General features: G+C 41.1%; 1 protein-coding gene across 2 annotated transcripts; it reads right to left on the bottom strand.

The window, feature by feature from the left end:
• Positions 1 to 250: 250 nt before the first annotated feature.
• On the bottom strand, positions 251 to 24,721 carry Mtpap (mitochondrial poly(A) polymerase). Of its 2 annotated transcripts, none has more exons than XM_005387190.2 (9): positions 24,450 to 24,721; positions 18,414 to 18,586; positions 17,442 to 17,675; positions 15,878 to 16,102; positions 10,419 to 10,630; positions 8,696 to 8,922; positions 2,977 to 3,069; positions 2,828 to 2,901; positions 251 to 1,081 (listed from the first exon to the last, which is right to left on the bottom strand). In XM_005387190.2, the coding sequence occupies exons 1-9, from the start codon at positions 24,700 to 24,702 to the stop codon at positions 731 to 733; spliced, it is 1,842 nt and encodes a 613-aa protein (XP_005387247.1). In that variant the 5' UTR covers positions 24,703 to 24,721; the 3' UTR covers positions 251 to 730. The 2 variants fall into 2 exon arrangements, with proteins under 2 accessions (XP_005387247.1, XP_005387248.1); XM_005387191.2 differs by having other exon boundaries at positions 24,495 to 24,720.
• Between the last annotated feature and the right edge of the window lie 554 nt (positions 24,722 to 25,275).

Raw genomic sequence — 25,275 nt, 5'->3', positions numbered from 1 at the left:
CCTCTCAAGTGCTAGGATTACAGGCATGCACCACCACACCTGGCTGTGTTTTTTGAAAATAGGAAAAATAGTATTTTACAACACAATATATCAATATTTTTATATACTGAACTTAGAACACCTTGACTGTAGTGACTAAAGTATCTGTACGTATATATTTTAAAAATATTTTTGGGTATCAGTACCAACTTGTTTTAATTTATATATAAGAATACATTGCCTGAAAACCAGAAAAATATATACTAAAGAGTACTATCAAATTTTGAAGCTTTATTGTATTTATCTTCATATGTACATAACTAGAAGTCTTTTTAAAGAGTACTACCAAGTTTTCAAGCTTTTTTGTATTTATCTTAATATGTACATAACTAGAAGTCGTCTTAAATGTTTTCCAACCTGGGTCTGATGTGGACATCAACAGTGGTTTAATTCTGAAACGGACTTTCACCGCTCACTTTGTGTAGCTCATTTACAGTTCACTCCAATCTTCTTTCATCCCATCCTTATGACTTATGTTTAATAAAATGCCACCCATGTGCCAGACTGGTCAGACTAAAAAATGTTGCAGAACTTCAGGTCAGAGTTGGGAGAGGGGGTGGGCAATGACAAGATCATGAAAAGTCGCATCAGATGATACCCAAGGTCTGAAGAAGTCTGGAGACACCAACTTTAGGTGCTGCAGAGGCCGTTTTACAGGATAAAACCAGTTCTTAACACAAAACAGCAGCCATTACGGCTGAGTACTAAGTGCTTGTTTCCCACTGGTGTTTGTGGAACTTTGTGTACTGTTGCTTTTCACGGACTCTAACAGGCTTTTAATTCTTTCACTTGGAAGCTTCTTCTGTACCCTCTTACTCGGTGCTACAGTCTGCAGCAGCAGGGCAGCCAGCCCCCAAGGCTGCCTGCTTGATGGGGAGGGTCGATCTCCATCTTCCTGTTGTAAAAACCAGGCACTTTCTCTGGCCAAGTCTACAAATCTTTGTAGCTGGCTTTGATTTACATTTTTGCTTACGTTGAGAGAAGTTTCAAAAGGATTCTGAATGTGCAGAGGAGACGAATCAGGTTTGTTTTGTTCTCGTCCCTACAGGTTATGAATACAAAGAGAAAAATCTATAAATACAGGAAGAGCTTAAACGTCAAAAACACATCAAAGGCTGGCCCTGGCACTAACTTTACGGAGAAAAGAACTTGTTCCTGGGAAGCCGGAAGCGAACGCATGCTAGTGAACAGTGAGTGTGTACTTCTGCTTTGTCCCACTGTACTTTTGTGAGTATTTTGGGGGAACCTTAACCGCTTCATGATGGCTGATGGATGACGACGACGCTGGACGATGACGTCACAGCTCAGGTGACAGATACCTGGACTAGGTCAACAATATGAATGACTTTTAAATAATGTAATTTTTACCTAACAAGCTAGAGTTGAAAGTGGGGGGAAGAAAAACGGGAGAACGTAAGATGAACAGGCATTTCTTTCTCAGAGCTACTGAAAGCATACCTACTACAGTGGGAACAGAAATACACAAAATCAGAATCCTTAAATATGCGTAGCAATTACCACTTCCCAAGAAGAAATCAGAAAGGAAGAGAATAACGAAGGATTAAAACATTGAAGTTTCCAACAGGAAGGCACTTCCGCAAAAAACCATCCACACCTCACAGAAGTACAAGCTAGGAATCAAAGGAATCTATGCATCTCGTCCTCTTTCGAAGGGTGCGGGAACGTCACTGAGTACTTGCAAAGGGTCGTGAGCAGCCCCGGTCTCTTCCCTACCTCCTCGCATCCCCTGCCCAGCAGGTGCCCTGCCTGCCTGTCACCTCTGAACCCCGAGAACAGAAAGGCAAAGAGGGGGCGTCATGGCACAGGCCTGTGATCCCAGCACTCTGGGAGGCTAAGGCAGGAGGATCACAAGTGTGAACCCAGCCTGGGTAACATACCAGATGCTTTCTTAAAACGAAAACTTTACAAAATATCTGGTGAGGGAGCTCCGTGTGAGGCCTTGGGTTTAACCCTCACCCTACAAAAGAGGGACAAAGAACTCAGTCTGCTTGGAGACTTTTCCTCTGAGATTGCATTCCCTTTCTCTTCCCCGCCCTTCCCACCCCAACAGCCTCCACCAGCAGAGAACTGAAGGCAACACAAGTGTGTCTGGGCCCAAATCCTGCACAGAAAAAACGCACAGCGACAGCTCTCACAAGTATCCCCCAGGCGTAGACGCATTTTGCCCGAAGTTCTGCCCAGACTGACACTCGTCTGCCATCTGAACTAATGGACTCAGAAGAGCCAAATTCACAGATTTGCATGCTCTAATTAAGTTAAGTTCTAAGGACTGCCTCTGAGGGGACCACTAAAATCAACCTTGAGACTCTACCAAACGTACTCCACAAGAACACAAATGCAGCTCAGAAACAAGTATAAAGTTATGCTTTCCAGAAAACCTTACAGGATATGACTGCACGCTTTAGAGAATACAGTATTAGTCTACGGCCATGTCACCTGAACGTGCCCGATCTCGTCTAACCTTGGAAGCTCAGCAGGGTCGGGCCTGGTTAGTACTTGGATGGGAGAATACAGTACTAGCAAGCACTGAGCGACAGCAAAGGTACAAGGCACTGTGACAAAGGCAGCTGCTGGCAGAGCTTCCTCTTTGTCTGACAGGGTGACTGAGCTTAGTCAGTCGGGCAGCTCCTCTGCTCATCAAGCGCTTATTACCACACGATGCGGGGTTGAAACGAAACAACATTTGCTACAGTTCTCTGAAAACTGATTAAAAATATTAGCACAGAAGAAGACAAAATACCTTTTAACCAAATACTGAAACATTTACCTGTCGAATATTTATGGAATTCTTGTTGAAAGCGAAATTGCCAAAATATTCAAAAAATTCCTTCAAAAGTAATTCTGCAAGAAAATAAAACAAGGAAAATAAGAGGAAAGTTTGTTTGAATTGGAAAGGGAATAAAGAAAAACACTTACCTAGTGTTTCTGTGTTTTCTGAAGGTTTAATTTTATTCAAATCACGAACAAGTGTACAGTTGTTGCCTTCTATTATGCATTTATCTTCTTCATCTTAAATAGAATTGAATAATATTTCATATTATATTAAACTATTTCAAAAAGGAAATGATTTAAATAAATCTGTTATATATGAATATGTCCTACTATTAGTGTTATACGTAGACTTATAATAAAATCTAAAACTCAATTTTAAAGATTTGAGACTAACAATACTATAGAAAAATGACATCTCATTTTCCTTACCAGGCCAGAATTAGGTTCTCTATCAGCACAGTGATTCTGGAACAAATCAGTTTTATAGCAGCCAATGAAAAGTATGGAGTTTCTGTCTTTCATGACATCCTCCATCAGTACTTAGATTTTATTTCTATTTTTACTACCTCTTTGTGCTTTTCTTCAATGACTTGTATATGACACAAACTGAATGTTCTAAGAGGATCTAAAAACTTCAGGCAATTTCTAGAACGCAGTGCCTCAGATTAACTGAAATCCAATTAATTCCGTAAAACCAATTCATAACAACACACTAGAATTATACAGTCACTTTTAAATAGTATTTATATACCTAGAGGCAACGTTTTCCTAATTACCGACAAATCACACTACGAAACCCCTCACCACTCTAAGCCGCCTCCTACTCTACAATACATAATACGCTCTTGTGAAGAACGACTCCCACTCGTCAAGGATCCAGCCAAGGCCAGCGGCCGCCTCCCCTACGCTGGAAGCATTTCCCAGCCCCAAGCCGGCGCACGCCTGCTCCGTCCACTGGTCTGTGTTTACCTGACCGTACTCTGACTCTGCACACGCGGCCCACGCCCTTCCCCAGCCTGAGATGCAGTCTCTCTCCGTCCTACTTGCTACTGCCCTCCACCTCCCATCTGGCCCACCGCAGCGGTATGTGGCACACAGCAGGCACAGAATCAGCAACCTGAGTGACAGCTGAGTGCCTACAAGATCACAAGGTTCTCACAAACTTTTGTCTCCCTTTTTTTGTGATTTTTATTTGTCATTAAGACCTATGTTTCTGATATGATTTCTCAGTAGTTATTTTATTTATTCATTTATTTATTTTTTGGTAATGGGAATCGAACTCATGACCTCAGGTTTGTCAGGCAAGCGCTTATGCCGCTGAGCTACATCCCCGGCCCATACATATAGTAATACAGTTTATGACCAAGATGGCATCTCAAATCACTGGAGGATGGATTTTGACTATTTTTTATACAGGGGATTGAGCCCAGAGCCTCCCTACTAAACACCCCCAGATGTTTCTACAAGAAATACATCCCCAGATGTATTTTATCTTGAGACAGGGTCTTATTTTTTTTTTTTTTTTTTGGTACTGGGAATCAAACTCACGACCTCACGCTTGCCAGGCAGGCGCTTGCGCCACTCTCAGTAATTATTTTAGAGTCAAACAATTTTAATAGCACATTTTATGTGCTCTACATACAACCTACAGTCTACTGAAGAACTATGTTTTCAGAAACAAAAATGATCCTATCTTTTCAAAGATCTAAATATTAAAACAGGGTGTGGTGGCACATGCCTGTAATCCCATCACTCAGGAGGTTGACGCAGGAGAATCACCGTGAGTTCAAGGCCAGCCTGAACTACACAGTGAGACCCTGTCTCAAAAAAGAGAGAGGAAGAAAAGAAAACAATAAATATTAAAACAGGAACACTAAATCTTCTGGAAGAGAGAACAGGTAGAACTCTTGAAGACGCAGGTGTAGGCAAAGACTACATGAACAAAATCTTAACTGCATAGGAAATACTACAAAAAATTAACTGGGATCTCATTTTATTAAAAGTTTTTACACAGCAAAAGAAATCACCAACAGAGTGAAAATGCAACCTACACAATGGGAACAAAGCTTAGCTAGTTGTTCTTCAGATGAAAGGCTAATATTCAGAACATATAAAGAACTGAAAAAAAAATCAAGATTCCCCTAAATTTAAAGACCCAATCCAAAAATGGACATACAAAATGAACAGACACTTCTCATAAGAGGTACAAACAGGAAATAAACACATGAAAAAATTTCAACATCACTGATCATTTGAGAGATATGAATTAAAACAACGCTGAGATTCTATCTCACTCCAGAAAGAATGGTCGTTATCAACAAATCAGCCAAAGGAACCCTTCTCCACTGTTGGTGGGAGTGTAGACTGGTGCAACCACTGTGGAAATCAGGGTGGAGATTACTCAAAAAACTAGGCCTACAAGTCCACTTGATCCAGCTATTCCCCTGCTGGGCACTGTCCCAAAAGAATTAGAAGCATCATACCACAGTGATATATGCGCACCCATGTTTGTAGCAGCACAGCTCAGAATAGCTAAATCTTGGAAACAACCCAAATGCCCATCAACTGACAAACAGGTAACAAAGCTGTGGTTTTTTTAAACAATGAAGTACTTCTCAACCATAAAGAAGGATAAGCTTGAGACATTTATAGCTAAATAGATGGACTTGAGACCATACTCTGAAGTGAAATAAATTAGACACATGTAAATATCACACTGTCTCTGGTGTGAGAAACTGAAAGTGTAAGTAAGAACCAAAATGTGTAATCGATATTGTGAAATAGGAAGTAACTGTTCAAAGGGAAAGGAAAATTGGGGAGTGAAAGGGAAAAGAAAAAAATGAAGAAAAAAAAAGATAAAATGGAAACAAAGCTATGTGAATAAGGAGGGTTGAGAGGAGGGGAGGGGAATAGGGAAAAAAAGAGGAAGTAAGATACATCATGTAAAGGTACAAATTCCCTGTGATCATTATGTATATCTAAACTGTACTAATAAACTTAATTATAAATACAAAGATCCTATCTTAAATCAGAAGGTAATTTTTTTGCTTTTGATTTCAACCATTTCTTAAAAATTCTTTTAGGAAGAAAGAGCACTTAGGGCCAGGGATATAGCTCAGCAGCACAGCGCCCACCTGGCAAGCACGAGGCCCTGAGTTTGATTCCCAGTACAAAAAAAACAACACTTACAGAGACAGTCTTCTTATCACCCTATTCTTCCCAATATTTTAGACTCCTCTCATGGGACTTGGGCATGCGTTTCCTATCACCAGTGGCGTCAGCTGCATTTCCTGAGACATAGCAGCGGCCAGGTATGTCGATGGCCTCCTGGCAGCTGAGCCTTTTTTGGGCATACATCCCCTACTAAAGGATTACTAACAGAAAAATAAGAGCCGCACTAAAATATTTCTCGGAATACAGTGATTAATAAACTGAGACTGTCTCTACCAGTGTTGCTTTTTACCAAATGTATTTTTAATAGAAAGTATTAAAATTGAAGGCAAAAAGAACTATGCTTTGGTTTCAGACTGAATCACTTTTTTCTGAAAGCCTCCAAGGCGCAAACCTAAGGAACGACGAGATCCTCCAGTCTCCCCGCTCCTCTCTTTTCTACCTAGACAACACCTACACTGTCCACCACCGCGGTCGCGGCCACCTGTGACCTGGGATTCCAGCACCTCAGGCACACGAGTCGCATTCAAGGGACTGCCAGGTCCAGCGGGCTCGTGGCCGTGCCTGTGCAGCACAGACACACCTGCTCAGGGCCGTGGAAAGCCCTGTTGGCTAGCCTGCCTTGGCAAACTGATCCCAGCCTATCAGACACCCCGTCGCCACTGCTGAATCTGCTGACACTGACTTCCTCCTTCTTAACAGGAAGCCCTGCCAAAAATTTATAAAGGAAATACGAAGTCCCAGTTGCGAGGAAAACAGACATGAAGCACTCTAATTAACTACGAGAGACCTCCTGTCACCACAAGTGACCTTAGAAACTACACAGGAATGAAGGTTATGTATTTATTAAATCTAACGTCTTTCCTTCCTTTAGAATTTTGAGATCCCTGTGGATTGGCAACCACTATTTTCTGCATGACACAGTAAAGCATGAATAAAAATCACTGAATAGCATTCTCAGACACCCAGACTGATAAACGGACAGATATTTTTCAGGAAACAGTATCATACTACAATCATTCAATAATACAACAGTTTGTCACAGAGGTCACTATGGGCAACAACTGGTATTAACAGATTCCTGGAGCAAACAGTATAATCTCATCTGTGACTTCTATAATCGTTTAGGTTAGTTTTTCTGGTCAAAGGCGAAAAAAGCAACATTACTGCAGCCACATGCTTTCTAATAAACCAGAAGTCGACAGGCATACCACTGAAGGACCCAACAGACATCTAGGTCAGACAAAGACTTAGTATCTTTCTCTCTTATAAAAAGTTCCCTTACAATGGCCTACTTTTACCGGAATTTTACTGGGAGCTAAACTTGAATAGCTAAGAACTATATAAATAGCTGTATGCAGCATCTATTATAATTATTAACAGGCCTAAACCTTGCAGTCATTGTCGGTTTTGCCCTACTAATTAACACCTGCGGTTTAATATCTGAAGGGTGTTGGGAGATCTAGGCTTAGGCTTCTCAGACATCTGAGGAAAGCCTCTGCAAGTCTTCTCCTAACTGATAGCCACTTTGAGAGTCAATTAATGTTTATATACAAAAAACAAGGCAAACAAAAAAAAAGTATTAAAAAAATCAGCTCCAAAAAATTAAAAACCTGGGCAAAAAAGGAAATTAATTTTGGTTGACTGCATGGGTCAGACGGAACAGCGCTCACACACTCGCAGTGACGTAGAGAGAGCTCGCTGCCACTGTGACACAGCTGCACGGAGAAAGTGAGATACTATAAACAGAACTTAGCTCTCCTTGCCCACGAAGGGAAGTCTGGGTGTCTACACCTAAAAAAACTGACAAACAGTAACTCAAGCATTTTTAAAAATAGAGTTTAAAACATACAAATCAGCTAAAAGTTAAGAAGTAGTTAACTGCCCATAGGGAGAGGCGGAAGGGATACAAGACACAGGCCAGACAGTCATTACTGTGACAAATCCTGTGGAGTATTTCACTCTTCAACTGCAGATGCCTAAAATGAAACTTGAAAAAAAAAGTTCTTTTCATCACTGTGAAGACTGTTAACACTATTACTAATGAAATCAACTACGGTGTGCATATGTGTGAGACACAGACACAAATAAACACATACATATGCGGCAAAGGGCTCATACTTAGAATACCTAAGGAATTCCTTATATATTTCTTGTGAATAAGAAAAAGATACCCTGAAAGAAAAATAGGGAAAAGGCTCACGGACACTTCACAGGAAACACTCAAATGGCTACAGACACAGGGAGAGATGCTGAATTTCATCCGTCGCTGAGAAAAAAAAAATTAAAAGCATGACACAATGTGACTACACAAGCACTTGAACGGCCAACACGGAAGACTGAATCAGGAGTCGGTGAAGAAACACATTTAGGACTTGTACAGAATATTCAGGGGAGTTCACCCTTTCGAATATTATTTGGTAACATCTACTAAAGCTACTGGAATTTTTAAAAAATTCTGAAGGCTCAGTTTCCTAAAACATCTGCTCTCACGACCCCTGGTGGACATCAGAAAAAAATAAATAAAAAGCACTGAAATTTTAAGATTCATACACGAAATGATTTAATTTCTCGTTAGATTTAATATCAAGACGACAGATTATATGACTAATAAATACACATGGCTCTGGTAACACATGGCAATTATCTTCACGGCAAAAGAGCAAACGGAGAAGACTGCTGTCAGTCTGACCTGCTGAGGCCCTGAGGGTATCCAGCGTTGGGAGAATAGGAGGCGATCTCTGCTGGAGAAAGAAGATGACCATCATCGTCAGGGAGAAATTTGTGATCCAAGCACCAGGAATGCTACTCGTCAGAGAAAGCGCTCGGGCCCAGCATCGGACACTGCACACCAGGGCTCTCACTCGTGTGTCCAGGGTTCCGTAGATATAGAGGAGCTCAGAGCTCTTCAAGGCAATCCTTGGAAAGGAAAAATAAAAAGAATTTTCAAACTCCAAGTTGTGATGCAATGGTTAAATAAAGCACCCATTTGGGAACATATCTGAATACAACCTGTGTCTGAAAGCATCCAAAACACCACGATTAAACAATCAAAAGCATTTTGTATTTCCAATATAAAATTTAATAAAAAATTTAAATTGAATATCAAACACAGTAACACTGAAACATTCTTTTAGGACAATCACAATGCAATGCAACTCTAAAAGTTCCTAGATATGATTTCAATAATAAGCGAAATACACAGCTCTTACAACTAGCACCAAAGACACAGATACATGCCTTTGCCCTGAAGTTTCACACCCTGTCTTTCAGGAAAGAAGGTAGCCTAAACAAAGAAGAAAATATTCTACTTATTTTATCAGTAAAAGCATTTGGTCTTAAAATTCTTGTAGTTTATGAAACAGCCAAAATTACTTAAGCCTAACATTTATAAAAATAAAAACTGTCTGAAGATAAAGTGCCCACCAGGAAATGAAACTTCAGAGCTGGGACATGGCGGTATATGCCTATAGTCTCGGCTACTCTGGAGTCTAAGGCAAGAGGGTCCACTTGAGCCCAGGAATTCCGGTCCAGCCTGGGCAACACATCAAGACTCCATCTTTAATTACCTATTACAGTAATTACTTAAACTTTAAAAAAACTATTCTGTAAGTTTCCTAGTCAAAATGCAAACTCAAATATTAATCAGAAACATTTTTCAATTAAGTTCATTCTGATCAAAATGTGTCTTGGAAGTTCTCAAAGAACCAATTGAAGACACAAAAAACATTTAAGTGATTTAAATTTATAATGGTCTACTGAAATGTCCTGGAAGTACTATGGTAGCATGTATATCCTCCTAGTTTAAAGAGAATAGAATAAACAGCAAATTTGGAATTCACAGTGATTGTTATACATGTAAAGGAAGCTAAATTAAGCTGAAAAATAACAAATGTACAACATATCTGATATAAACATTACAATCATATAAAAACCTGAAAAGAGCATGTTAAAACAAATTCTCAAACACCTGTCTCAACAAGATAAAGAAAATAACATTATTACAAAAATTAACATTATACTGTCTTACTTTACAGACCTAAGCAAATACCACATTGATTTACTACACAAAGCTGACGCAGTCAGAGGTCAAATTTGAGTTGCTACTTTATTCTCTTAAATATACTCAGAAGATTACACTATAAACTGGTAATTTTCACATTATCAGGCTATACAAGTAAGAACGCACATCACTGTTAGGTGTGTTTAACATTTTAACACAATACATTGTTAGGAACACCGAATTATCAGTAGGTGTAATGAAGGAAACAGAATTTCTTACTTTCCAATCTAAGTATTCAAATGTTTAAAACGAAGCATTTCTAAGAGTCTAGAGCCACTGTATCTAGACCAGGAAAACTAAGCTAATACCTTAAAATGTTCACATTTAAGATGATAAACCTAAGTGACCATACCTATTGTTAGTAGTCAAGTCGCACTGAAATCCAGAGGCCTGGTGGGAGAACCTCACAAGTGGACACCGGGCGTTGAGAATTTTTTGGACACCCACACAACCAGGGCCAACGTGGTCAAGGAACTCTCCCAGCACAGACAGGATTTTCTGAGTCGCAATTCTTTCTGAAGGAACATTTTTCACTTGAAATTCCATCAAAAAATTTCCTCTGCTCTGAATGATAAAGACATTTGTAAACAGAAAAAAGAAATTCTTAATAAACTTTTCTGAAAGGATGCGCTACATTTCTCACAAAACAAAGAAACCACAAAATAAAAATTCTTCATGAAATCACAGTCAAAAGGCAGACTTGACACGTTCATGACAGGGCTGTAATACGTATCTCACTGTGAGCAGCTTGAACCACCCATGGTACATGCATAACTATTCCACCAGGCAGCCCGTCCCACCCTACGGCAGTCATGCATGTACCAGCAGTGGTTCCAGCCAGTGGGAACACGTTAAAAGATTCCTGGTTAACTTCTGTTTCTCTGGAATATACAGCACTATGTTAAAGTCACTTTTTAAAATTAACTTCTATTCCACAGTATAATAGGTACCATAAACATTATAAACAGAACCACTTATTCTATTAATCCATTCCTGGTTAGCTGTTCATTAATAGATGTTACAAGCCCACAGTAGTAGAAGAATACAAGCACAAGAATGCCAGGCCAATACAGTACAAGAGACAGTACATAGAGATTTCCATATTTACAGAAATTTATTTAACAGAATATTGCAAATGACTAGGGAAATACTCCTGTTCAACAAGTGAGTCCAATGGCCACTAAAAAAAAAAACAACTAGATCCCTAGTTTACTCCTAAAATTGAAGTAAATTCAATAAGAATCAAAGACTTAAATGTAAAAAGCACATAAGTAAAATACTAGAAGACAACAGGTGAATGTTTACATAATAATAAAGTAGTGAAGGATGCACTATGCACTAAGTTTGGTACAAAACTACAGAAGACCCAAAAAAGTATTGTGACCGCATAAAAACTGTCCACTTTCTACCAGACTAAAAAAGCAAAACATGAACACATTCACCCAAAGGGCTGGTTTATGAAAGGTTTATACAAATGAAAGGGGGACCTTGCCAAATTCTTAAGCTGGGCAAAACTAACCTGCACAAGAAATTACATTAGAAACGCACACAGCTGTCAAACACAGTAAGAGATGCTCATCTCTTTTGGAAACCAAAGAAGAAATTAAAAGAGCAATGCGTTTTTCCCTTTACTGGAGACTGAACCCTGAAATTCTGCACTGAGTTACATCCCCAGCCCTTTTTAAATTTTTGTTACTTTGAGACAGATTCTAGGTTGCCTCGGTGGAACTTGAACTTACGAGCCTCGCGTCTCTGCCTCTTGAGTAGCTGGAACTACAAGACTGTGCCATCACGCTCGAGCGAGACTTCCTACTCTCAAGTCTGACCAAGACAGACAAACTACCGTCAGCAACGATGGGAAAGGGAAACGCACGTGGTGCTAGTGGAGTGTAAACTTGGACATACTTCTTGTAGAAGTTACCCGACTGAGACTTGAAATGTACCTTTTAACTATTAAATACTGGGAAATTATTCAAATAAATAACTGCATACATGAGCCAATCTACAAAGCCAACCTACAAAGACGCTCTTTCCCTGCAGCATTACTCCTGTGGTGGGCACATTTTGGCAGCCCCACTTAGCGTAATGAGCCCCTGTACCCTCAACCACTTCCTCTCCTAGAACTCACGCCTAAGGAGGAGTTAATGCTGCACAACTTTTTTTTTGGTACCAGGAATCGAACTCAGGACCTTGCGCTTGCCAGGAGGCACTGTGCCGCTGAGCTACATCCCCGGCCCTGGAGTCAAGGCTCCAAAACCAAAGCGTATGATGGAAATCCAGCCCGTTCCTCCCTGCTGAGTGGACCAGGCACAGACAGCTGATCTCTCTACTGGGAGCTAGAATGAAGGTTAGAGGCAATCACGCAGCTGAAATACATGACCCAGAGACTGTGGGGCAGGAAGCTATGTGCACCACAAGCATGGGGAGGAAACAGCAGACGGGAAGGGAGGGAGGGAGGTAGAACAGTGAGACAAATGAAGCACACACGGAGAGGCAGACGCTCCCCGGGTCTGTGACAGTCTGCACTCCCTACCCCTTGCCCTCCCCAGGCGCACCCACACCCCTGCCTGCAGCTTTAGGGCGCCTCCTTTGATTCGCCTACGCTAGTCTGAGGTGTTTCCTTTCGGGTACAAGCAAAGGGTACCAACTAATACAGTGGCCCTGGAAAGCCGAAAGAAAGACAAAAGCTAATTACTCAACAAACGGAAGACTATTCGCTTGAGGGGACATTCAGAGGCCCCCAAAGACGATGGAGCAGACTAAACTGCCAAGACACCACTTGTGGGAAAGATCAAATTATACTTTGTAGAAGCAGTTATAATCCATAAAGATTAATTCTGTTTAAAAAACATTTATATACACAAAGAAAAACATCCAGAATAAAATCATTAAACCATTCACAGTAGTTCTCTAGAGATGGTTGGGCAATTAAATATATGCATTATTTTATAATCAGAAAAAAAGTATATAAATATAACATGTATAGAATCCCCAAAATAAAGATGCTATACCTTTACTGCTTTCTGTTATCTATGCAGATTTCTATGTACTGGAATATTTTTATATTAAAAGAAATAAAAAATAAATTTTCCTTAAAAATAATGACATTTAAAAATTTTGGCTTCGTCATTTGGGTTTAACATCTCTTTACAATGTTATTTGTCTAGTCCATTGTATTTTAAATTGCAAACAAACATAAACTTATCTAGGAAACAGGACTCCAAAAAAGAACAACCAACCAACTAACCAAAAAAGTATGAATCTCAACAGAAAAACAAAGGAAGAAACATCTCTTATTGAGATTAAATAGGAGAAGAAAAAGATCTGGGGTCATCTCAGGATGGCAAAACAGACGAGGTGGTGGAGGAGTAACTCTGGACTCAGAAGCAGAAGAAAGGTGAGACTCCCAACAAAGGAGACAGGGAGCTTTATACAATCTGAAGCACTACAAATTACAACAATAAAATCTTTCAGGTAACAGGCGTAAAAATGGTGCTACAAAAAACCAGACCTGAGTAAGGGGATCAGAGGCAAGAAACTGGAGACCTGTAAACTGTCAGCAGGGCCGTGACAACAAAGTATACCCTTCTGGCCCTGGGTGGGCTACCCCATTCCTGCACCTTACGGCTAATCAGTTCCTGGGCTTGGCTGTGGCCAATGAAATGTGCACCGAAGCGTCCTGGGTCACCGCCAGGCAGAAGCTGAAAGGGCCAGTGGTCAGATCTCCAGGCTCTTTTCACGGCCCCAGTGACAGTGGAGGCACAGGCAGAGATGAACGTGGGCGAGCCGGGTACTTGAGAGCTGCAATGCGGACAGCACTGGTGCTCTGGCTACACAGTTCAGCGAGAGAGACAAAGCTGGGCACTGGAGGAGCCCCGGGTCCGGTTGTGTTTCTGCAGCTAGTGTCCTGCAGGGGGTCTACAGGGCTGCCTAGGCTGTGGCTTCTTGTCACCCCACCCCTGCCTGCTGGGAGCAGGAGGCAGAGAGGTTCCGCAGGATCGGAGCTGGGGGTCTGAAGGAGAAAGAGAAGTTCCAAGGCCGGAGGGGCTCAGGGCGAGGCTGCCCGACGAGGAGAGCGCTTCAGGAGGGAGGGGCCCGGCAGGCAGGGCCAAGCCCGCCAGGGCTGATCCGAGACCCAGGGTGGCTGGCGGTGCCCACAGCTCACGCCAGCTCTGTACCCCGAGCTCCCAGGCGCCCCTGCCCAAGGCCCAGACCTTCTCGCCAAACTGGGTTCTCTTGAAGGATGTGCTCAATGACAGAACCCAGGTAAGACGAGGATGCAAAAAGCGAGCTTTTCTTTTAAGGACTTCTCCGGCACAGCTGCACCTTGCTCTGTGTGCTGTCAGGTATCACTACAGAAGTTCACACTTCTCTCTCCTCAGAGACCATTACTGTTTCTCTCAAAACTCTGCTGACTATGAGGTGCAGGAATTTCATTTCCATGACACAGGACATGGCCTCTCAACTTGTGAGCCATAAAGAAAAATGTAAGCCCCTTTCTTCCACTTTATCCCTCCTAGTAAATAGCCAGTTATACAGTGGTTGTCCCATCCAAGTTTCTTAAGAGCAGAAACCACATCAGACCAGATTCGTGATTGGTGTAACAGGAAGAAAATATTCATTCCTCCAAGCAGTGTCTTCGGTTCAGCTCTCAGCCACTCTGGTGCCTGCAAGGGGGCTGTCCTATGCTCTACGCCTAACAAATCACAAATCATGGAATCAGCAGTCTGAAAGGGCTCTGAATTGGAGCTGCCTGGGCTGGACTCTTCCCCCAAAGTAGCCAGTTAATTAAAGGCACGACACTTAAGTGCTCTAAACCTCAGTTTCCGCTTAGGAAAATGGAGATGAACAACAGTCCCTACTTCAGTGTCCTGAAAATACATGTGTAATGGGCACATTTAAACCAGAGCCCCACAGTCAATAGAAGTCATTATTCCTCTCGCTGGTAATATCCACAGCACTCAACACGGCCGATTTCCCTTCACGGAAAAGATCGAGCCAGTGCTTGGCTGGTCCTCATTACAGTGCTGAAACACACGCACCGGCCAGGCACGCTGCTGTCCTCGCTACGCTTGCTGCTCCCAGTCTGCTCCTGGCATTTCTCCGACTATCGTATCTTTCCATGACCAAGTTGAAAGCCTTTCTTGCACTTTTTTGTTGACTTCAGTGTGCACAGACGTGTGCTGGTCAAAAGAGGAATCGAGGGTGAAAACAGGACAAGCTGGCGGCCAGGTCAGAGACCTCCAGTTTGGTGCTTGCGGTCTCACGTGACCACCTATGGCTCTGGGCCGGAACTGAAACGTGAAAGTGTAAAATGCATACTAAGTTTGAAGAGTAAAACAGAACGCAAATGTTGATTGTATTTTGGGCAAGACTGGTTAAAAAAAGGCAAAACAAAAAGAGGGAATTAATCCAATAAAAGGAAGAAAGAAAATGAATAAAAAGCAAAAGGCAGAAAAAAAAAGCACAGAGGCCAGGCATGGAGGCACACCTGTAATTCCAGAAGTCTAGGAGGCTGAGGCAAGAGGATCGTAAGTTCAAGTCCAAACTGGGAAGCTTCGCAAGATCTTGTCTCAAAATAAAACACTGAAAAAGGGCTGGGGACGTAACTCAGTGTGAAGTCCTGGGCTCAATTCCCAGTAGTGCAAAAAAGAGGGGAAAAAAAAAAAAAGTAAAAAGTATTGAAAGTGGAAACACATGTTACTCTTCAAACAGTATGTACTAAGTTTAGAAACGAGTACTTACTATCTAAGTTCAGAGATTTTTCCCACTTTCTTTAATGATCATAGTTGTATAAATAAGTACGATTACCTTTTGAGTGCTGAGCCTCCTGGTTTCATCTAGATCCAAAAACATGTCCAGATCACATCCCAACTTCCCGAAAGTGTTCACAGAGGAGCCGAAGGGTCTGATTGTGCATTCTGGAAAATAGGCAGCTGCTATGTCCTCAATGAGAGAGCAAGTGAGGTAACGGAGCCTGGTGTTCTCTTCCGTTAGCTGGAATTCCTTCAAGAGCGTATTCAGCTGATCATCTACCTAGCTGGCCAAAATAAAAACAGCAGAATACAAAAAAAGTGCCGTCATATAAAACCACCGTCGTTTTCCTTCTGAAGATCTGATGGCTCTGGGTACCTACCTTTAAAATAGGTATTTTTCCTTTCCGTCTTAAAAGATTTTTTTAAAATGTCCTTTAAAAAGCACTGAGAAATGACACAAGGAAAAGTCAAGAACTAAAACTGCTGCTTATCCCCGAAACGAGCATCAAGTGTTGTTTCAGGACAATGACAGCAGCAAGGTGCCCGTAAGAGGGCAAACCAGCCACGGAGACAGACTGTCGAGGGAGCCAAGGCTAAAGGCAAGGAGCACCCGAAAAAAGCAACCCAAGGAGTGAACAACCAAGATTTCCGTTGCTTAGAAATGGCCACATGTATTCACTGAAGAGTGGGGTTAGGATAATCAGACTAGGAAATTGTGGAGTAAAGGTAAGTATTGAACAGAAAAAAAACCCACAGTTCAATTTCCCTCATTTTAAGACAATACTGAAAATAAAACTGAACTAAGCGTTCACTTAAAAAATAAATAAAAGCAATACTATGTAAGGTTAAAAGCAAAACATTTAAAAATTCAAAAATTAAACAGAAAATAGTATTCCTGACGCTTTCAAAGGATCCCTAAACTAGCTAAAAGTATAACAAGTCTGAGTAAGAAAAACCAAGACAAGTACAATCGTGGGATAAAGAAAAGACAGAATGCTGCAAATAAGACACCGCAGACTTATAGACTGCCACATACAAGTTTACGTCATTACGCTGAGAAGAGCGAAAACCCGAGCTGTCCCAAGAGCACAGGAAGTCACCCCGAAGGAGCGCGAAGGCCGCGGGACACGGCAGGAGGGGCTGTCACTTCTCACTTGGTAGATTCCACAGTTTGGGTTTTTAAACACAAGCCCAATAATTAAAAGAGATATTAAAGCTACAAAAGAACTAGCAAAACAAATACACTAACATGTTTTTAAAAATACAACTTGACTAGTGTTTATTCTGGGAAAGTGCAAATGGCCAGAAGTGAGGAAATTTGTGGTAAAGACACAGCAGGAAAACCACACAATAATCCACAATCATTTACCAGTCATCAAGAAATCTCCAATGGGAAACGCAGCATCTACTTGGTACGTCAAACCCGACGTGATTCTTACAAAGCTAGGAACACTAGCAAAGGGCTTGTCCCTCACAGTGTCACACATCCATCCCCACTTTCTATCTCCGTAGTTCTTTCCATCAAACAATACCGCAGATTTACTATTTCAGAACTTTTATAATATATAAAATAACGCGATAGGTATTTTTTTAAAGTTGCAGTACACCTATGAACTTACACTTTCTGCAGAACACAGTAATTCAAAAAGCTTCCTCTTCGAAGGAGGCAGGTGATTACTTGACCGTGCAAGTGACTGCTTGGCAGCGTGGCTGGACGGGCCCTTCGGCTTTAAATAGAGGAAGCGTGATCTGAACGGAATGGCGGCCTCCGTGCCCGTGGCTGGAGTCTGAGTCCTATTCAGGAGGGAATCTACACTGTCCTTTTGGCAAAATTCTACAACCGCATAGAAACCCTGTAACGTAAGGAAAGACAACCCATTTCACAATGATATATTTAACACAGTAATAACACAACATCTTCAAAAATTATCATAATGCTACAAAATGATTTTTAATTTTATAAATGATAGGACTATAACATGAGCACTGATCTCACTGATTATAAGTAGCTTTAAAAAGGAATACTATGAAGTTCTATTAATCAAGAGAAAATGAAAAGAATGCCAAAATGAAAATTAAAAGGCAAAACAATGATCCCTCTTACTGGCCTTTAGACACTGTATCAGCTGACCCAAGGTATTCAAATAGTGCAATTAATTCTAAAATACTGCTTTGAGGGTTCGTTTCTTCCCTTTCTTTCTTTGATATTGTTTTGGTGGTGGTCATACTGGAGACTGATCCCAGAGCCTTCACACTGAGCCACATCTGCAGCCCGGCCCCGCTTAATTCTGAGATCAGGTTTCACTAAGTCCTTAGGGTGAGCCAAACTTCAACTTGTGATCACACTACTCAGCCTCCCAGAATACTGGAATGATAAGCACATATCACCACGCCCAACTGACATTTCTATATTTATATCAAGAAAAAGAAAGAGAGAGAAAGGAAAGAAAAAAGAATGCACCATAAAAAGAAATTTAGGTAACGAACAATGTAAGGTATCAAAAGAGAATTCAACTTCACCATATTACAAAAGACAAGGACAAAAATATCTACCCTTCAAAAAGGAAGTTAGGTGTTTCTGAAATACGTACAAAGCTCTCATAGAAGAAATGAGTATGAATAGGTCCGTGCTGGGATAAATACTTGAGAAACTTCTTCTCACTGACTGTATTTGGGCAGTGTATTAAAACACTCCGCTGTGCCTGTTCTCGTCTTTCTTCTTGCACCTCAGAGAAAGTCTTTTTTGAAGGTTTGTCTTTAGATCCTATGAATGAGACAAACACATTTCCACCACACACATACATACATGCCAAATTTAAAACTCTGTGATAAAGTATATAAAGATTCTATATCAACTTCACATAACTTCTTCCTGTTCTTTTTCCTTTCAAGTATTGAAGACACATTATCTCAAAGTTCATTTTGCTGTTCTGGGACTACTACTAAAAATGTCCACTTTATATATTTTGATTTGCTACACTCAATGTATGGTATTAAAAAATAAAGTTCCACAAAACCTTAAAAGGAAAACCACTCATTTATTGTTTTCATAAATACATGCATACAAAACCTGTGCAAACTGTCCCAAAGCTTAAAAGAAATGACTGTTAGCCTGTATGTAATGAGACAATGAAGTTCAATGTTCTGAAGTAAGTTACTAAGGAGTTTTCCTTTGTCAAGGTTCTTGATCTGCCTCAAACAGTTACCATCTATCATGTGCTCCGTATGAGAGACAGGTCAGTATTTAAAAGAAGTCACCTAGTTGTGGCCCAAGATGAGACCATGGTAAGTTTAGTGAGAAAACAGAGGGCGTTTTCTTTCTTTCTTTTCTTTTTTTCTTCCTTCTATTTTTTTTTTTTTTTTCATTTAAAAGCCTTTCTAGAGGTAAGAAATCTTACAAACAGAAGGAATGAAAACAAGAAGGACAGTCAAGAATTAAGGGAGGATAAACAAATGAGCCAAGTATAAGGAAAAAAAGATAACTCAAGTCTGAAGAAAACAGTAAAGCCACACACTAAATTTTCACAATGCATCCTCCAACCCCTGCAGGATATTTAGTTTCCAGATGGGTATTTAAAAGTCTAAGGCCAGGTGTAGTGGTGCATGTCTGTAATCCCAGCACTCAAGAGGCTGAGGCAGGAGCATTGCTGAGAGTTTCAGGCCAGCCTAGGGTACATAGTGAGTTTAGGGCCAGCCTGAGCTATGTAGCAAGACCCTGTTTCAAAAAAACAAACAAAAAAACCATCTGCAAAGCAACTAAAAGTCTAAAATCCCCCAGCCTGTTGCCAGTACCTTCAACAAAATTCTAAACAAAAGAGAAAAGAAAAAAAATATATATATTATATATATATTTATATACACACAAGGTAACTAAGATAATTATACTACTAATTTCTATTGGTTTATTGAAAGGAACAGTTTGTGCTTATATTGTTTGATCCATTTTACATGCCTATATCTTGTAATCTGAGCAACTACTTTGAAGTTAACAGTATACAAGATAATAACCACTGTTAATTTCCTATTATCTTTTGAAAGTCTGTATCACTGTTTTTGTTTTTTTAAATAAAACAAATTTCAAACAAATTAAATAGAATCAAAAGCCTAACTGATATCTGGAAATTAGCAGCAGCTCTTAGCCTCATGTTTTTTGGGGTTTTTTTTGTATCAGTACATGTTTTCAGTATGTAATGTTTAAGGGTGTAAAACTGCTAAGTCAAGGAAATCCCCCAAATACACTATCTTAATTTCAGCTTCAAGACATCCTCATGGATACCGGCAAACCGTGCTTGTGAGTGTCAGCCTAGACAGGAGTCTCCAACAACACAGAGAACTTAGCACAGACCTGCTCATCATTTTTAATCAGGGACGCAACATGGAAGAATAACTTTCTTGTACCTGCTGTACTAATGCTGAAAATACACCTTTTCAGGACATGCCCTCTTCTCCACTCCCACTGCCAGCACTTTAACATCAATCCTACATTTCAGGCCTTTATTACCGAAAGAGCAAGACTCCAAAACTGGTCTTAGTCACCCTAGTTTTGTCATTCTCAAGCAATTTTCCACACTGCAGCTGAAGTGATCTTCATAAAATGATCTTTCTTTTTTCTCTTTTCTTGGCTTTTTGAGACAGGGTCTCACTATGTAGTTCAGGCTGGCCTTGAGCTCACTTTGTAGCCCAGGCTAGTCTCGAACTCACAACGATCCTCCTGCCTCAGCCTCCTGAGTGCTAGAATTACAGGCGTGCGCCACCACGCCCGGCAAAAACGATCTTTCTTAAAAGTTCCTATTCTTTGACTTTTCTGCTTCAAATCCTTCAGTAGCTTTTAACTGTCCTAAAGATCAAGTCTAGAGTCCATAGCATAGAACTGAAGTAGCCAGTACCGCATCCTCCCTTCCCCCTTCGATTCTGTCCTTTGCACTTTTCATATGTGGTATTCTACACACACAAAGCTGTTACACACTACAAACTTTCTGGCCTTCACCCCTCAGTCAGAATGCCCACCTTCTCATTTCTGTCTGGCAAAATCCCATTCCTCCTCCAAATTCTGCTCAGGTCTGTGAAGCCTTCTGATTCTCCATGGTAGAATTTCTTCCACCTCTGTATTACCTTACTTTAGCATCTATGAAGGAACGTAAGTCATAGTAGTGTTATACACTTATTTAACAATACGGAAGAATAGCTTCTTCCATGCTGAGGACAGGAATTAGTCTACTCTTGTTCAACTGGATCTCAGTCTACTATCATCCTCCTTCGTATTGGTCCCCATATCCTTCTCTTCCTACGCTACGGGCTCTGTCTGTAGCATCTCACCACCTTTTCAGTCATAACTACCACCTATCCATTCTTGTCTCTGACTTTTACTGACTCTACACTGAAACCCAAAGTGGGGGAAAAGTTAACCTAACAGTGGTTCTACAAAACAATTCTAGAGATTTGATGAAAACTCAAAATGCCTCAAAGGAATGTCTTGACTACACTGGTAAGGGTAGAGAAAGAATATATACATTGTCATGGTTTGTGTCTGGATGTTCCCCCAAAGCCTTATGCAGTCATGAGGTGGGCTTCTGGAGTTTATGACTGATTCATGGTCCAATGTTGGAATTATGGATATGAGTGCTACACCTGCTCTGGGGCAGGTAGTTTACATGCAATATAAGGGAGGGAAAGAGGCTGCTTGCCACCACTCCTCCCTTTTTGCTCTTGTTGCTTTTGCTGTCTTCCCCCGCCATGAACTGTTGCCCTCTGCCATGTGCCACTCTGCCTTGGAGCCAGCCAAGTATGGACTGAAACCTCCACAAACTGTAAGCTAAATAAACCTTTCCTTCCTTAATTTTGGGTGTCAGGTATTTTGTCTCAGCAACAAAAGAAATCAAGATACATACATACATATATATATATATATATATATATTATACACACATACACATATTCACGTATACATGTGTGTATGTTTGTGTGTGTGTATGAATCTGTAAGATTTCTGCCTTATTAAAAATCCAAATTCACAGGGCAATAGCATTTCTTTGCTAATTACAGGTCAGGACACATAGATATAATAGATATGAATTATATTATTGGGTCAAAAAACATTCAGGAAGGGGTAACTCCAGAAAGGGGTAGGGAATTACTGTACAGTGAGGCCTTACACCACTGGGGAGTAGAGGGACTAAGGACAACCTGAGAGCTGAGTGCTATCTTCAAATACAGCAACTTTGTCTTTGAGCAGAATCTTATAGTTTTCAAGCGCTGTCACATACAAGTAAGTACACACTTCTTTCTAACTCTCTTAAAATAGGGCAGGAATCATTACAGGAGAAAATAATAAACAAAATCAAACATGTAAGAAACTGGACAGCCTCATACAGAATTTATCTACTGCTTGGTTGCCTGGCATCTATCTACCCTTCTTCTGGTAACAGTATACCCCTGCTTGTTTAAAACACACACATCCGCACGCACACAAACATATCCTTTTTGTGGTTATGGTGGAACTGTCAATATAGTTATCCTACCAAGACACATAACCCCATCCCATTAGCTAGGCCAGGATTACCAGATGATTCTTGATATTCTTTTTGGTACAAACATTGAGCATAAAATCAATCAAAACCTTCCCTGTAATTTTCCAAAGGTTGGTAAAAGATAACTTTATTCCCCTTGGAGAATGCTGCAAGCACATGAACATGGAGCTGCTGGCTACCATCATCCTGACTACCAGCATACCCATGCAGAAGAAACTGAGATTATAAGACTCCAAACAATAGCTAAGGAAAAGAGCAATAGTTTGTGTTAACTATAGCAATTCAGGTGAGTTTGTTACATGGGTTGGTGTGTTCTCCCTAACCTATTTAAGCTAACTGAAGTTAGTTTTTGTTATCTGCACCCAAGAACCTTGAATTCTCTTATTCACTTTTATTCTCTTATACCACAGCCTTTTCCACCACTTATGTGAAAGCTATGTCAAAACTAAGACCAACATGGAAATGGGAACTTAGCAGATTTTACCTCATTACAAGTATTTTTCAACCACTAGAACCCAGTCACATTGGATTTATGAGACCATGTGCTCCTTATTAACATAAAATGTTAGTATGACTGTTTTGGCAATGAATTCTCACACTGAGTAAAAAGTTCAATTTGGATATTTCTCAAGTTCTTTCCAGTTATAAAATTATATGCTTCTAAGTGAGAATATGGTATAGTTATTTCTTTTTGTTTGTTTAGAAATGGTAAAGAAATCCAAATCAGCGTTTTGTTGCTCATTAATGCCCCTGCAAGAGTCCTTAAAAATTTAGTTGTGTTATTACTGGCCATTTTAGGTTCACCCCAGGTTCATGTGCTCCTGCTGACTGTATCAAAGGAGGCCATTTATTTCGGTAGAAAGGAAAATGGACTTATTCAAAGCTAACTCAGAGGAGACGGAGCGGACATTTTGCTTCAAATCACCACCTCACAGTGCACAGGTATGTTAGGGTCTTTTAGAGCAAAGAAACAGTGGCGGGAGGGAACAAAATGAGAGAACAGACATATTCACGATTAATGGATCCCTTCCTCGACCCAGATCTCTCCCCCCCTTGTCCATGTGCATGTTCTTTTCATCTGGACCGAGAATTCGGACTAGTCATTCAGGCCCTGCGCCTGAAGAAGTTTGGAGAAGCAACTTTTTCTAAAGGGAAAAAAAACCTAACTTCTAAAGTTCTATGTTGCCATGCCACTTACAATATTATGCTAATGGTGCCTAATGAAATGTTTTCGTAAAAGTTAAAACAGTTTCTCTGGCAGAATCCTTACTCAAATTTGCAGAGTTATTTAAAAACTTTCATCAAAAGCAACTTCTATTAAATAAAACCCAATCAACATTTCAATGTGATGCCACATAAAGGAGTATTTTCACTCTCTGTCAATGACTCTTTCATACAATCTGATGAAGACAGTAATCCACTTTGGGGGAAAATATTTTACTCGTTTCGTATGTTTTAGAAGAGTTCCCAGAACTAACTTGCTCTTAAGACTATGGCTCCAAGAATGACAGCTACCGAAACATTTTGTTTGGTTGCTTGACTCAAGATCCCTGCACAAGATATCTGGCTTTCTGAGCCTCTTTCTTTATTTGTAAAACGGACACAAGGATACATTTCTTGAAAGGTTGTTTTAAGAACTGTAAACGTCATGCACATGCCCTCGGGCCGCAAGAGGGCTTCAGTAAAAGGGGACCTCTCGTACAAAAATAATGTTATGTGTAGAACGTCTGCGGGACAAGTGGACGCTAATCTGTTCCCGGTCAGATTTTGCCCAGAGGATTCCTATCTAGTAACTTCATGTGCAACGCCGAGAGTCTGGCGTCCCGGTTATCCCTCAGGTTCCACCGCAGCGTGCAGCCTGCAGCACCGTCTCCGACCAGCAAACCGCGCGCCTCAGCGAACGGCGAAGGGAACGACCGCTGCGCGGCGTTCTCACGGCTGAGCACACGTCTTCAGCGCACGGTACAGCGCCGGCGAGCCGCGTTCCGGGCCGAATTTCACACAGCGCCACCTCTCCGCCGTCCCCGGGAGTCACCTCGGGGAAGGAAACGTCGCGCGCCCGCCCGCCCGCGAGCCCGGCCTCGCCCCGCGCTCGCTCACCCGGGGCCGGGGCTGCACCACAGCCCCGGGACGCGGCGCCATCACCTGTCTCCACGCTCCCGGAAGGCTGCTCGTCTCTCCTCAGCTCCGCGGCTACAGTCCCTGCACAGCGCAGGCGTGGGAAAGTAGGACACCGGATTCGCGTTCTCGTCTGGGCACAGAGGGGCGAACGGGTGAGCAGCCCCACGCCGCGAACCGCCATTGTCAAAGGCAGACGCGCTCCCGGCCAAAAGGTCAGCGGGCTTCTGCGCATGTGCGCTGAAAAGAAAACAACGGGAAGCCTCGAGGGTCAAATCAGCAGAAAGACGTTCGCTTGTAAAACAAATTTGAGGCAGAAATGAACGGGTTTGAGATTACTGACACATTTAAGTGGCCTGAACGTAAGTGTTTGTTTTAGTGTAGTCTTGTGAGGTAAATATAGTATTTCAATTTTACAGAATTTAAATTCCGAACAGTTTATTCTCAGTTTCAGTGCTGTTGTTTAGTAAAAACACAGGTTTTAAACACTACAGAATCCAAATGATCATCTTGCGTGTAGTATGCCTTGTGTGGCTGGTTCGGATTCGAACTTGCGCACCCCAACTCCTCCAATAAGTACGTGCCACTAATATTCTAATAAGTACATATTACTAGTTAGACTGTTACTTCACCTCACAAAACAGGAAAGTTTCAAACAATTTCCATAAATGTCATTAGGAAGAAAAAATGAACACAACCTAAGAAGTCCAAAGGAAATACAGCATATAACTTCTAAAATGTATTGAACACAGTGTTCTTAAAATTACTCTAAAGAAAAGATAACTTCAAAGAGTTTGTATCATTTACA

The sequence above is a fragment of the Chinchilla lanigera genome, unplaced genomic scaffold (assembly GCF_000276665.1).
Source record: "Chinchilla lanigera isolate Chin_1 unplaced genomic scaffold, ChiLan1.0 scaffold00028, whole genome shotgun sequence".
Taxonomy (NCBI): domain Eukaryota; kingdom Metazoa; phylum Chordata; class Mammalia; order Rodentia; family Chinchillidae; genus Chinchilla; species Chinchilla lanigera.
The sequence above is the reverse complement of the archived record's forward strand: the minus strand, read 5'-3'. Positions and strand labels throughout refer to the sequence as shown.

What these genes read in the sequence shown, in the direction of transcription:
- Mtpap (XM_005387190.2), bottom strand. Translation starts at nt 24,702, where the DNA reads ATGCGCAGAAGCCCGCTGACCTTTTGGCCGGGAGCGCGTCTGCCTTTG. An exon ending in GGAGGCTCAGCACTCAAAAG is followed by an intron (nt 10,631 to 15,877) that starts GTAATCGTACTT and finishes TTTATCATTCAG; the next exon opens with AGCAGAGGAAATTTTTTGAT. An exon ending in GACTTGACTACTAACAATAG is followed by an intron (nt 8,923 to 10,418) that starts GTATGGTCACTT and finishes TTCCTTTCCAAG; the next exon opens with GATTGCCTTGAAGAGCTCTG.